At 34.0% G+C, this 14,458-nt stretch overlaps 1 protein-coding gene across 3 annotated transcripts in view; it reads left to right on the plus strand.

The window, feature by feature from the left end:
- Gp210 (nucleoporin 210) overlaps positions 1–14,458 on the plus strand; it is a 268,597-nt gene that overhangs the window by 159,059 nt on the left and 95,080 nt on the right. For all 3 annotated transcript variants that reach the window (XR_011418170.1, XM_044392729.2, XM_044392730.2), the window contains exon 16: positions 163–298. Coding sequence is in view for 2 of the 3 variants with exons in the window: in XM_044392729.2 (XP_044248664.1) it covers positions 163–298 (136 nt within the window). In the remaining variant the exon portion in view is untranslated. The remainder of the gene's footprint in view (positions 1–162; positions 299–14,458) is intronic.

Below are 14,458 nucleotides of genomic sequence, written 5' to 3' on the forward strand. Positions count from 1 at the left end.
ATGCAAAATCAAAATTATTTGAAATGGGCTGAGCGAAAAACATACAAAAAGGCATATTTATATTAATGTTGCTAAGCTGATTAGCGGGTATTTAATAGTCGATGCATTCGACTATAAAGTTCTCTCTTGCTATTTTACCCTTCATTCAATTTGTCATTACAGATTCCCATTGTCGGCAGCACTATGATGGCCCAAAAATGCATTGACCGTCCCTATGGTGGACCTCTAGTGTATCGCTTGCTGGAGAACTTAGGCTTCGTTCTTACCACCACAGTTATTGTAATCATTTCTGTCTGGGGTAAGTAAAAAATCACACTACACTGTGATAAAACAAAAACACCTCTTAAAGAGTTAAAGGGTAGTGACGATCGTACCATCAACATACCAAAGTTCTGATATCAAATTTTGTGACGAAAAGTCCTTGTACAATCGACTAAATAAATATATTTTATAAAATATTTTTATTCGGTCCGCTTCAGTAAATTTTAATTTCAAAAGCAGATTATATTTAGTTTCAGTTTTAAAAAGAAATCTTTATAGCCGTTTTTAAGAAAACAGCAAAAAAGTAATTTCTAAAAATAACTTTTGGCCATAAATTTGAATTTATTTAGCCAATTTTAACAAAGGCAACGTGATTAGCATATTAAATTACCTTTTCAACGGGGTATTGCACGAGTCGGTTTGATTTTCTTAAAGTGTCTTGTCTGCATAGTAAATTTCTTTGAAATTTGGGGAAATGTGATAGTTCAAAGAACCTTTTAGCTTTAACTGCTATTTGGTCTAAGTTAATTAAAAATGGACGGGAATTAAGTTAAAACGAACTAAAATTTATTAAAATTTATGAAATAGTTTCTAAAAGTTTGAAGTACATTTTGTGTGAGTTTTATTTACTTTTAAAAGTGTCCCAACTTACATACCTTTTTTTCAAAAAGACGTTTTTTAGGAATTTTCAAAAAAAAAAATTTTTTTTTTTTTACTAAGGAAAACAAATATTTTTTGCTGTTTTTTTTAAAGCTAATAGACTAACCTTTCGATTAGTACCAAATGCGTGAAGTTTCATAAGTGAATGTCGAAATGGAACATCGAAAACAAAAGGTGTACCAATCTACAGACCCCTATTATTTTATAAACGACTACAAAAATGAAATATGTTTCATAAAGATCGGTAAGCATTTGTTACGTGGGCATATTAGTGCCCTGGTCCTGAAAAGGACTTGGGCCGAGGGAAAGTCATCCGATTTTCAGGCACCAATTTTTTCCGGCATAAGCTCGCCGGATGGTGTGGGTTCTTGGTAAGACTTTCTCCTCTCCAATATAACGAGAATAAATATTAAGATGCCTGAAAAATAGTAAGAGACGTAACGATCGTCGGTCATCAGTCTACATTGCCCCACAAGCTAAGCTTGATCGTAACACGATTCGTGTGCCAAATGGATCGTTGCGGGCCGCGCAATACGATCCCCTATTGCCAAGGTTGTCCCTTTTTGAAAACTTAGCAAGTCATGGTTTTAAGTTCGTATTCACATTATAATTTTATTGGATAAAATATTGGCTAGTGCCATTTATGAGTAATAGGGGAGAGGTCTGTAGGTTGGGACGGTCTGTAAGTTGATACATTCAATTTTCTCAAAACTTTTTCACTAAAAAAATTGTTTTTATTTTTTTTTTGTTTTCCTTTTTAGTGACAAAACTTTTGGGGAAAACATTATAAGCCAGGCTCTAGCCAGATTTTAGCTGTGAGAGTCGTGTACCATTTCTCACCAAAAAAGTTTTTGTCCACATTTTTCCAAATTCCATTAAAAATTAATTACCTGCTTAAATTAACTTGGTAAGAAATTTAAAACATTAGTAATTTAACTGTTGATAAATTAAAAAAAGAATCAGGTTGATATGACAGTCAGAAAAAAAGTTACTAATTTTTTTCCGAAACATCCCATTTTGTGTAAGCTGGGACACTTTGAGCGTGTAAGTTGAGACACCCGTTTTTCGTACAAAAAGGCCTTAGCCCGACAGAGGTCGCTTTCTGCCTAGTACATTAGGGTAAAAGTGTATGTTCAATGAGCCTTTTGGTTTTAATTGTTATTTGGTCTAAATTCTTGAAAAATGGATGGGAAATAATTTAAGACGAACTTAAATTGATTAAATTAACATAAATAAATAGTTTTTAAAAGTTTGGAGTACTTTTGGTGTGAGTATTATTGACCTTTAAAAGTGTCCCAACTTACGGACCTCTTTTTCAAAATGTCGTTTTTTGACACTTTTATAAAACAAATTATTTTTTAGTTTTTCCTAAGGAAAGAAAATTTTTTTTCGGTTTTTTTAAAGCCAATAGACTGAAGTTTCATAAGTGAACGTCGAAATGGCAGATTAAAAACAAAAGGTGTACCACCTACAGACCTCTCCCCTACACACAAAGAAAAAACTTGGTAAAATCAACTGTAATAATTGTCAAACAGGCCCCAACCAGCAAAATTGTCAATTCTACTAAGTAAATAGTCATTTCACAACAACAAAATACACACAATTAGCAAAGACACAAACCCAAAGCAAAAACAAAATACACGTAACTATTTTAATAGTTACGTAACTATCTTTGTTGGTCAATTTTACCAAGCAAATTTTTTTGTGTGTATTATTATTAGGAATACATATGAATTTAATTTTAGTTGACCAACAAAGTTTATTAGCGGAGAGTATCGAATTTATCACCCGTACAAGGTGCACACGTCAGCAAATTGCTGACTATTCACGACTACAAACGTTTTTGTTCATACAAACACAAGGCTGATACTCGCCGCTGAAAAGTCAATGTTTATTTTATTATAAAAAGTTAACTTATGTAAAGAGATAATTAAAAATAGTTAGATAATTAGGGTGTTCAATTGCGTTGCAAACTTTGTAAAGTGTAAAATTGTAAATCAATTCCAACAACAATTTCTATACACACAAAAAAATTTGCTTGGTAAAATTGACCAACAAAGATAGTTACGTAACTATTAAAATAGTTACGTGTATTTTGTTTTTGCTTTGGGTTTGTGTCTTTGCTAATTGTGTGTATTTTGTTGTTGTGAAATGACAATTTACTTAGGGCCGGTTTCTCGAGTCCCTGTATCTGTTCGAAAAACTTAAATACCAGATAAACTGTTCGTAAAAGCAAATCCGCTTTCTCGACTACTTTAATTTATCTGAACGAGAAACAATTACAGAGTGCTGTTAACGCACAGAATTGTGCTGTGAAGCGCAAAAAATGGCGTGCTTCGATTATTTCATCAGCTGTTTGGGTATAATTCAAAGGAAAAGTCAGCTGTGATTTCGTTTCTTCTTTTTAGTTGGCTTTGGGAAATCAGCTGTCATTCTATAGGAATCTTTTGTTCTACGACTTTTGGAAAAAGCCGCTACTTTAGCGGGAAAAAGCTAAAAATAGCTACATTTCCTTAGTTTGTAAGTTCTACACTACTAAAGGTACAGACATGTGCTATACTTCGTTTAAAAGGTATTTTGAAATACTTCAACGCCTTTTAAACTTAGTTCGTTAAAATACAATAGTTTAAAAATTATGATTTATGACCAATTTAAAATTAAATGTTTATATTAGCACCTATGAGAGCAGACGTAAACAAACAAAAACGTCTGATATCAAATAAAAACACCTCTTAACGAGGTAAAAAACTAGTGACGATCGCACCTTCAACGTACAAAAGTTCTGATATCAACTTTTGTGACGAAAAATGATTTTAGATGCGACTAAATAAGTACGCTACCTAAAATGTATTCTTTCGGCACGCTACAACAGAAAACTTTCGTGTAGATATTAAAAATTTTTTAAAGCGGGCCGAACGAGTAAATTTTAGGTAGCGTACTTATTTAGTCGCACCTAAAATCATTTTTCGTCACAAATGTTGATATCAGAACTTTTGTACGTTGAAGGTGCAATCGTCACTAGTTTTTTACCTCGTTAAGAGGTGTTTTTATTTGATTATTAATATTTCCTAAACAAAAAAGACAAAAAAAAGGATAAAAACAAGAAAGAAAGCTAGCTTCGGCCAGCCGACGCTTATATACCCTTGCAGATCGTTCCTATTAACTTACAAATCGCAAAAATTTTAAATTTCGTATTTTTTTAATATTATTTATTTATTATTAAGAGTCATGTCCTAAAGTAGAACAGAATACAATAAAAACCAAAAAAGGTAAAATTTATTTCCTATTACTTTCCCATTCATTTTCCGATCGTTCCTATGGCAGCTATATGATATAGTCGTCCGATTTTTTAAATATTTTATTCGAAACTCGGAAATATTTAAAAAATAATATTTCCAAGAGTAGAAGATTTTATTTCAAAAAACACCGAAGCTAGAATTTTTTTAACGTTTCCTTTCTATGGGAGCTATAAGATCTAGTTGTCCGATCCGGTTGGTTCCGACTTATATACTACCTACAATAGAAAGAAGACTTTTGGGAAAGTTTCATCGCGATAGCTTTGAAATTGAGAGACTAGTTTGCGTAGAAACGGACAGACAGACGGACGGACAGACGGACAGACGGACATGGCTAGATCGACTCGTCTAGTGATGCTGATCAAGAATATATATACTTTATGGGGTCGGATACTTCTCCTTCACTGCGTTGCAAACTTCTGACTGAAATCATAATACCCTCGGCAAGGGTATAATCTCTAAAGATTATAAAATGAAAGACCGATTTTTAGGGGGATACGACCACAGCCTAAACCATAAGAGCTAGAGCAGCTAAATTTTTTCACAGTATTCCATTGGGGGCGTAGGCGCCCACTAAGGTCCGACATGTCCCCCCAGTGGCCCCAAACAGCTCCAATATTTATATTTAGAGCAAAAAATCATTAGATTTACTTAAGCTTAGCTTCTAAAGTGGTTGGAATTTCGAAATTTTGATTTTGCAGAATTTTAGGTCTTGAAAGGGCCTAATTAGAAATCTAAAAGAAATTTCGATACCCCCCATAATTTGGGGGCTACATTTAAAATTAACTTTTCTATTTAAAAAATCTAAACCGCTGCTCCGATCATGATTTGATGATGATTTTTTGATAAATGGTTATTCTATGGCCCAAATGCTTAAGTTTAATTTTTTAAATTTTTAACATTTTTTTAAAGTATTTTTACCGAATTTATTTAGATTTCCTAAGTTATTGCGTTGCATTTCGTGGGAGCCCGCCAAAAGAGCGAAACCCAGAGAGCGGATGGCAAGAGAGCGAAGGCCGAGAGAGCAGCTGCAAAATAAACTGTCGATGGGGTGTGGTAGTGCTGTGGGGAAGGGGAAGGGGAAAAGGGCAATTTTAGTTAAAATTTGTTTTGAATTTTAAAAACTTTAACTGCTGTTCCGATCAATATGATTTTCGATCAATAGTCAGTCCTGTGGATAAAGTGCTTAGGTTTTATTTAAAAAAAAACAAGAGAGAACGCTATAGTAGGGTTGTTGTCCCGACTATCTAATACCCGTCACTCAGCTAAAGGGAGTGCGAACGCTGTGTCGGGTTGGTGTCCCGACTAATAATCGTAACTCAGCTAAAGGGAGTGCGAGGGAGATAGATATATAATTTTTGATTGCGTATAACTTTTTAATGAATGGTCCGATTTGAAAAATGTCTTCTACATTTCGATAGGTATAAATATACACAACAAAATTGCATTTATACTTCTCGGAAATCTTTAAAGATGTGGGCGCAGGACCCATTTTAAAATCGTTAGTGGGCGATTGTGGGCGTTAGAGGGGGCGTGGCGCTCGGCTAAAATAAACTTGCCCTGCGTAGGAAGCCAAAGAATATGTGTGGGAAATCTCAACCTTCTAGCTTTTGTAGTTTCTGAGATCTCAGCGTTCATACAGACGGACAGACGGACAGACGGACAGACAGACAGACAGACAGACAGACAGACGGACAGACGGACATGGCTAGATCGACTCGGCTAGTGACCCTGATCAAGAATATATATACTTTATGGGGTCGGAAACGCTTCCTTCTAGCTGTTACATACTTTTGCACGAATCTAGTATACCCTTTTACTCTACGAGTAACGGGTATAAATATTTTTCATTTTGTAGCAGAAGTAAGAGCCTTATTTAATTTCCACCATGGAAGAAGATAAAAAATTACTACAAATTCTGTAAACAAAGCCAAAATGTTTCCAAGTTAAATATCTTAAGATTCGAACTTTAGCCCAAATACGTATGTATATTTGGATATGATTTGATTTGTACAATACATGTACAATACAATACATACACACAATGTGTGTTTATGTTTCTACTTGAAAGTCGATAATGTGCTCAAATACAAATAAAACAAGAGAGAACGCTATAGTCGGGTGCACCGACTATCAGATACCCGTTACTCAGCAAAAGGGAGTGCGAAGGAGATGGAGAAAAACTTTGATCCGCCGTAACTTTTTAACGAATGGTCCGATTTAAAAAATTTCTTCTACATTTCGATAGGTATTGATAAATACAATAAAACTGCATTTTTACTTTTCCAAAATATTGAAATTTTTAAAATCGTATATAAGCGATTGTGGGCGTTAGAGGGGGCGTGGCACCCTTTTGAAACAAACTTGCGCTGCGTAGTAACTCCTAGAATCTGCATGCAAAATGTCAATCTTCTAGCTTTTATAGTTTCCGAGATCTCAGCGTTCATACAGACAGACAGACGGACAGACAGACGGACAGACGGACAGACGGACAGACGGACATGGCTAGATCGACTCGGCTAGTGATCCTGATCAAGAATATATATAGTTTATAGGGTCGGAAACGCTTCCTTCTACTTGTTACATACTTTTGCACGAATCTAATATACCCTTTTACTCTACGAGTAACGGGTATAATTATTCATTTCCTTTCAGCTAATGCAAAATGTGACGAGTTTAATTTTAATAATTACACTGTGCAGCATTTTTAGTGCTTTTTAAATTTACCTCGATGGATGCTATATTTTTGGATTCGTTACGAATTCCCAAGTTAAATTGCGTTTTCCAAAAAGTTCCCCGACGCAAGGATTCTTAGCAAAAGGACCTCAAAGTTTGAAAAATCCTGAAATTGGCCAACTTTGCGGAGCTCTCAGAGGCAAATGGATGTATGGTTTGATTCGATGTTAAAGTTTTTTAAAAGATACACCCCTTATCTTTTAAACCCCATACTTAAAAATTTTTAAGATTTTTTTTAAGGCAGAAACAAATTCTAGAAAACTTAGTCAAAAAACATAAAAGTATACAGCTGCGGTCAAAATGGTAGTAGTGTTGCCGCCCTGTGTATTTAAAAGTTTGTTGTTGTAATTGATTTTTTCCTGGTAATATTGTATTGATTATAATTTTACTATTAGACTAATTGGATAAGAAAAAATTACAACATGAAACACAAGGCGGCAACACTGCTACTATTTTGACCGCAGCTGTATGTTTTTCAGTTTTTTGACTATGTTTTTTGGAATTTATTTCTGCCTTAAAAAAAATCCTAAAATTATTTTATGTATGGGGTTTGAAAGATAAAGGGTGTATCTTTTAAAAAACTCGATCCAAGCCAAGCATCCATTTGCCTCTGAGAGCTCCGCAAAGTTGGTCAATTTCAGCTTTTTTCGAACTTTGAGGTCCTTTTGCTAAGAATCCTTGCGTCGGGGAACTCTTTGGAAAACGCAGTTTAACTTAGAAATTCGTAACGAATCCAAAAATATAGCATTCATCCAGGTTAATTTTTGATGCTGCATAGTGTTATCAATCAAATGTGGAATCGGAAAATAATAAGTTAGTTCGTATACATATTTGTGCGCAAATTAAAATTGCATTGATAACATTGTAACTGATATAAAAAATATACAAGTTCACCACTTTTACTTGGATCACATTCATCTCTAAAGATTATAAAATGAAAGAGCGATTTAAAAAATCGGAGATGATTTTCTGGTAAATGGTTATTCTATGGCCCAAATGCTTAAGTTTAATTTTTTAAGTTTTTAACATTTTTTTAAAGTATTTTTACCGAATTTATTTAGATTTCCTAAGTTATTGCGTTGCATTTCGCCCTGTGTATTTAAAAGTTTGTTGTTGTAATTGATCTTTTCCTGGTAATATTGTATTGATTATAATTTTACTATTAGACTAATTGGATAAGAAAAAATTACAACATGAAACACAAGGCGGCAACACTGCTACTATTTTGACCGCAGCTGTATGTTTTTCAGTTTTTTGACTATGTTATTTGGAATTTATTTCTGCCTTAAAAAAAATCCTAAAATTATTTTATGTATGGGGTTTGAAAGATAAAGGGTGTATCTTTTAAAAAACTTTAACTTCGAACCAAGCCATGCATCCATTTGCCTCTGAGAGCTGCGCAAAGTTGGTCAATTTCATCATTTTTCGAACTTTGAGGTCCTTTTGCTAAGAATCCTTGCGTCGGGGAACTCTTTGGAAAACGCAGTTTAACTTGGGAATTCGTAACGAATCCAAAAATATAGCATTCATCGAGGTTAATTTTTGATGCTGCATAGTGTTATCAATCAAATGTGGAATCGGAAAATAATAAGTTAGTTCGTATACATATTTGTGCGCAAATTAAAATTGCATTGATAACATTGTAACTGATAAAAAAAATATACAACTTCACCACTTTTACTTGGATCACATTCATTTATTATATTTGTTTAAACAATCTGAATTTAATATATGTTTTTAAGGAATCTAAAAAGATGATATATATTTTCATCGACGATTTAACAAATTAATATCGCAAGTATTAGAAGAGGCGTATGCAAAAAATACACTTGCTCTCCTTTGCCACAATTCGATTTTTGGGAGTGAGAAGCAGGCAATTAGAAGAGGGCTATTTTATTATTATACATATTAAACTTCCTTTGGATTTAGTTAATTTAGAAACACCTCATTGCTCTATTTCAAAGCAATGTATTATGACTGCGGTGTTTAAAGATTGTAAGTTTATTGTTTGGGATGAGTGCACCATGTCACATAAAGGTGGGCTTGAAGCCATAAATAGAACCCTGCAAGATATTAATGAGAATACTATGTTGATGGGTCGTATTACAGTCCTGCTAGCTGGAGACTTTCGCCAAACCCTTCCTGTTGTGCCACGAGGTGCAAGAGCTGACGAAAGAAAGGCCTGTTTAAAATCTTAATTTTTATGGACACAGATAAAAAAACTAGCGCTCACGAAAAATATGCGAGTGCACTTAAAAGGAGACAGTTCTGCAGGAATTTTTGCCGAAACTCTTTTAAAAATTGGGAATGGCGTCCATCCAACAGTTGATGGAAAAATAGTTATAACATCACGCTTAGGAAATGTAGTCAAAAACGTTCAAGATCTTACATCCAAAATATTTCCTTACATTTCTAACATATCAAGTAAAAGCTTAGATTGGCTATCTGAGCGCGCCATTTTTAAAACGAAAAATGAAAGAGCAACCACTATTAATAATTTATTGCTAAACTCATTTGATGGTTTAGAATGATGGTCTTCTATAAATCGGTCGACTCTGTTCCTGATGCTGATAATGCTGTTCATTACCCTGTTGAATTTTTAAATTCTTTGAATCCTCCAGCATAATCTGTCTCTTAGGATTGGAGCACCCGTAATGTTATTGAGAAATTTAAGTCCCCTAAAGTTATGCAATGGGACACGATTGCAGATAAAAGGGGTTCATAAGAATATAATCGAAGCAACAGTATTTACGGGATGCGCGAAGGGGAAAACAGTGTTTATACCCAGGATCCCATTAATATCATCCAGTCTGCCGTTTCAGTTTAAAAGGCTACAATTCCCTCTAAAAGTTTGCTTTGCAATAACTATAAATAAATCGCAGGGGCAGACTTTGAAGCTGGCTGGACTAGATCTTAGAGAAGATTGCTTCTCTCATGGACAATTTTATGTCGCATGCTCTAGAGTTAGCTCTGCCAGTAGCCTTATTATTCTCGCTCCTAAAGGATCTTTTAAAAATGTTGTTTACACAGAGGTTTTAAAGTAATCTACTCAAAACTAATTTTAAGCGAACGAAGTCGCGCCGGGTACAGCTAGTATATATATATACGTGCAAACACTATCTTTAAAACCAGGGACCGCAACTGTTATGAGTTTTATGTTAAAAATCACATTTTAACAGTTATTTTCGGATTCGTAAAGTAAAACTTAAAGAATAACTGTTATTTTTGATTTTTATAATAAAAGTTGACAAATAAGCGTTATTCGTCGTGATCAAAAATAAAACTCAAACTTGATTTATGGCGATTTTGTGTGTAAAACAAATTTAAAAAAAATATAGTTATACAATATGCACGGTTGGCTTTTTTTTAAGATTTTTAGTAAGTTATATAAAACTCGTTTAGCATGTTTTTTTAAATTATTTCTTTTTTTGGAAATGTCAAGAAAATAACTGTTATACATAAAAATCAACAAATAACCTTTTTGACTTTTATTATAAAAATCAAATAAATAAAAATCATTACGGATTTGTACTGCAATGGCTAACAAAAATAATGGTGTATTTAAAAAAATTTTTGGACTCTTCTAAGTGCATTATTTTTTTGGTAAGAAAAGTTTACAATAATAGTTATTTTCGGTCCCTGGCCAAAAATATTTGATTCTTTCTCGCGCTCGTTCAAAGCCCCATTAAAGAAAAATTGCCACAATAAATTGATGTTAACTTAAAACACACAAACAAAAAGTCGCGTTCTTAAACACAATCACTTATTGTATATATATATGTAGGTATTGTTGTTGCACTTGCATTTATAAATGCCTGAGTTCACAATTTGTTTATGTTCTTTTCACTTCATGTTTGTAATTAAGGCATTTAATTGCCTTTATTATACCCGTTACTCGTAGAGTAAAAGGGTATATTAGATTCGTGCAAAAGTATGTAACAGGCAGAAGGATGCGTTTCCGACCCTATAAACTATATATATTCTTGATCAGGATCACTAGCCGAGTCGATCTAGCCATGTCCGTCTGTCCGTCTGTCCGTCTGTCTGTCCGTCTGTCTGTCTGTATGAACGCTGAGATCTCGGAAACTATAAAAGCTAGAAGATTGACATTTTGCATGCAGATTCTAGGAGTTCCTACGCAGCGCAAGTTTGTTTCAAAAGGGTGCCACGCCCCCTCTAACGCCCACAATCGCTTATATACGATTTTAAAAATTTCAATATTTCGGAAAAGTAAAAATGCAGTTTTATTGTGTTTATGAATACCTATCAAAATGTAGAAGAAATTGTTTAAATCGGACCATTCGTTAAAAAGTTACGGCGGATAAAAGTTTTTATCTCCACCTCCTTCGCACTCCCTTTAGCGGAGTAACGGGTATCTGATAGTCGGGGCACCGGCAGATGCCGGTTTTCAGGTTGCGATTGACGTCCTGGATGTCGTCCTTGTGATCAATTATTTCAACAGTATTAATAACGTTGGCGGTACTATGGGCCGCTTTGGAATCAGTTCCACCCATGGTGAAGTCCTTGCTGTTTATATGTTCACAAATGGACGCTCGTCTTTCTCAGAGCTGGGATATAATAGGATCTCCCTCAGTGGAAATCGTTGCCAACTTCGTGGAAGCACTTCCTTCTGGATAATCGCAGTCTTATGGAATGCTCAGGGACTTCCTTCTATTGCTTCGGTCTTGGCTTCAGTCTTCGATGGTTTGGTGTATAGTGCTTACACTAAAGTGCCCTGAGATCAGAATAAATTCTGTCTGTCTTCTCTATCTGGCTACGGTCTTTTATACCAGTGCAGAGTTTTTTCTCGCCTCCCGTGATATTTGGGTTATTTAGGTGTTCCCACCTAAGATTTTCCCTACCTGTAGCTGCTGGTGTAGGGTTACCAGTAGGTCGATCGCGGTCGTTGTTCTGACCGAAAATATCGTCAAATTGCACATTCCTTTGCCTTGAGATTCGCTGTTGTTTTCTACGTGCATCTTTCGCCATAAAGTATATACATATATTCTTGATCAGCATCACTAGACGAGTCGATCTAGCCATGTCCGTCTGTCCGTCTGTTTCTACGCAAACTAGTCTCTCAGTTTAATATAGCTGCCATAGGAACGGTCGAAAAATTAGATGGAAATTAATAGGAAAAAAATTATATCTTTGTTAATTTTCATTACATTTTTTCTACTCTGGGATATGACTATTTTTAAATATTTCCGAATTTCGATTTTAAGTTTAAAAAGATCGAACTTCTATGTCATATAGCTGTCAATCAATAATACAAATTAATTTGATGCTTTTTGGTTAAATTTGGTAACCTTTTGCGACTAATTAGGGACTATCAACAAATAACAACAATACAATTATTATTTCAGCAGCCTAATTACTCCGTTGCGAACTAACAATAACTTTCAAACTTCAAAATAAGTCATTAATGCATCTATAAATTTATATTAAATGGCCTTTCTAGAAGGATAAAATTAAGAACAATATGTATTTTGTACAGCCTATAACATTTTAATAAAATAAAAAAATAAAAAAAATGTAATAACTTTTGTTTTCCGGTAAGGATTAAGAAAAAAGAACTTACAATTTTTTTTATGAAACCAATTTTTTTAAAACGTAAAGAAGTTAAACCGATTAATGACCGACATTAAAGTCTTATTTTAAAGGTAATAGAATGTCCTCTAACTTTCTTATACAGGTGTGTCCCAGAAAACACTAGAGTTTTTCGGAGAGTTGCTTTCAAAAGCAACAAGCAACTAAAAACTCCCTTGTTTTCCTTGTTTACTCAATCAAAAGCAACACAAAAACAATTGTCGAGTTCCCTGAAACCTGAATTTGATGCTTTGAAATGTAAATTTTTTATCATTTACATAAATGCCCTAGGCTTCGTTACCATGTTTTCGAATTATGGATTATGTGTTCAGCGGCTTTTTTAAAATGCTGATCAAAAGAAATTCAAATGTATTAAAAAAAAAATAAATATAGAAAAAAAAAATCAAAATTTTTTTGTATTACTTAAATTGGTAGAATAACTCTTTAAAAATGTGTCATGAAAGTTTCACGAAGAAATTTGAAATATTTTGGAACTTATACCAGGATGACGGCACCCATCTTCCTTGTGCAGTAGATATATTTCATTACTCCTCAGCTGCGGATCGTGTATCTCAAAAAGTAATGCTTCGATAATCATGCTGCTTTTACAGAAATGTTTGTAATGAAGTTGCACACTGTCTGAACTTACTTTATGTAGAAATTTGTACGTTAAAGTATTTTTTGTAAAGCAAAAACAACAAGAAAAATATGAAAAAAATTTAGCTTTGTCTTTGAAAGAGTGCCACAACCAGAGTTTTTGTGATATTCTATGTAAGTTGGGTTCAGACAGTTTCTACATTATTTCCTAACAAAATGAAGTTGGTTTCTAAAAATTCGGATCTACACAGCGACCTGTGGACGATCCGCAGCTGGCCTACTTTTTTTAAAAAGGCCTGACAAAAAAATTCTTACGGGCGCCATTTTAAAAGATACAAAAAATTTTAAAGTTGTTTTAAATTATATAAGAACTATGTAATCAACATGCCAAGTTGCGAAGTTCCAGCACTAACCCTTATTGGTTAAAACAAATCACGAACAACTTGAAAAGTTTGCAGTTCTATATGTATCTCCCCCCTTAAGCAGGCCATCCACAGTCGAATTTGCTCGACGAATATTTTCGCGAGCACAGGCAAGATAGAATCGTTTCTATCTTTGTCAAACAAAACGTCGAACAAATTTATATGAAATCTATACGCAAACACTACCACCAACTATGAACACACGAACATGTTCGCCTTACAAATTCGACTGTGGATGGCCTGCTTTAAATGAGTGTGTATGTGTGACCTGTTCAGTAATGCTTCAGTCGTAACATTGCTTTTTGATTATTAAAATTCAAAAGGGTAAGGGAAAATACGTAATGTGTATTCTCTAAGGGCTAGTACTCAACCCAACAAAAAGTCGTCCAAAACAAAATCTTCATATGAAACAAAATTTTTTGACGTTGTTTTTCATAAGAAGTTTTTGTTTTGGACGACTTTTTGTTGGGTTGAGTACTAAGCCTAAAGCTGAATCTGTGAGATTAGCCCATTTACCATTAAATTCCAATATTCTACATATTTTAAATAATTTACGATTCCAAAACTCCACTTTTGGCATATCTTTCTTATGTAGTAATTAATAACCAAATCCACGTAATAAGAAGCGAATCTTTTTAGCTGCAGGTAAAATTAGAGCTTTTTCACAGGTTAAACCTCCTTTAGCAGTTTCAAATTTTGTTTATGTAGCTTTAAATCAATTCCTAACTATTTAAGAATATCTTCACAACATTATTTGGTTTAATTCAAAATATTTTGAAAGATTTGAAAGAACGCGCGATCCATTTTGTAGCAATAGGCTTGGTTGGAATACTTTAAGCCAATTTTTATCTTAAGACTTATGGTAGTTTATTTGAACCGATCTGCCTTTTTTTAGCT

The sequence above is a fragment of the Drosophila takahashii genome, chromosome 2R (genome assembly GCF_030179915.1).
Source record: "Drosophila takahashii strain IR98-3 E-12201 chromosome 2R, DtakHiC1v2, whole genome shotgun sequence".
Lineage (NCBI taxonomy): Eukaryota > Metazoa > Arthropoda > Insecta > Diptera > Drosophilidae > Drosophila > Drosophila takahashii.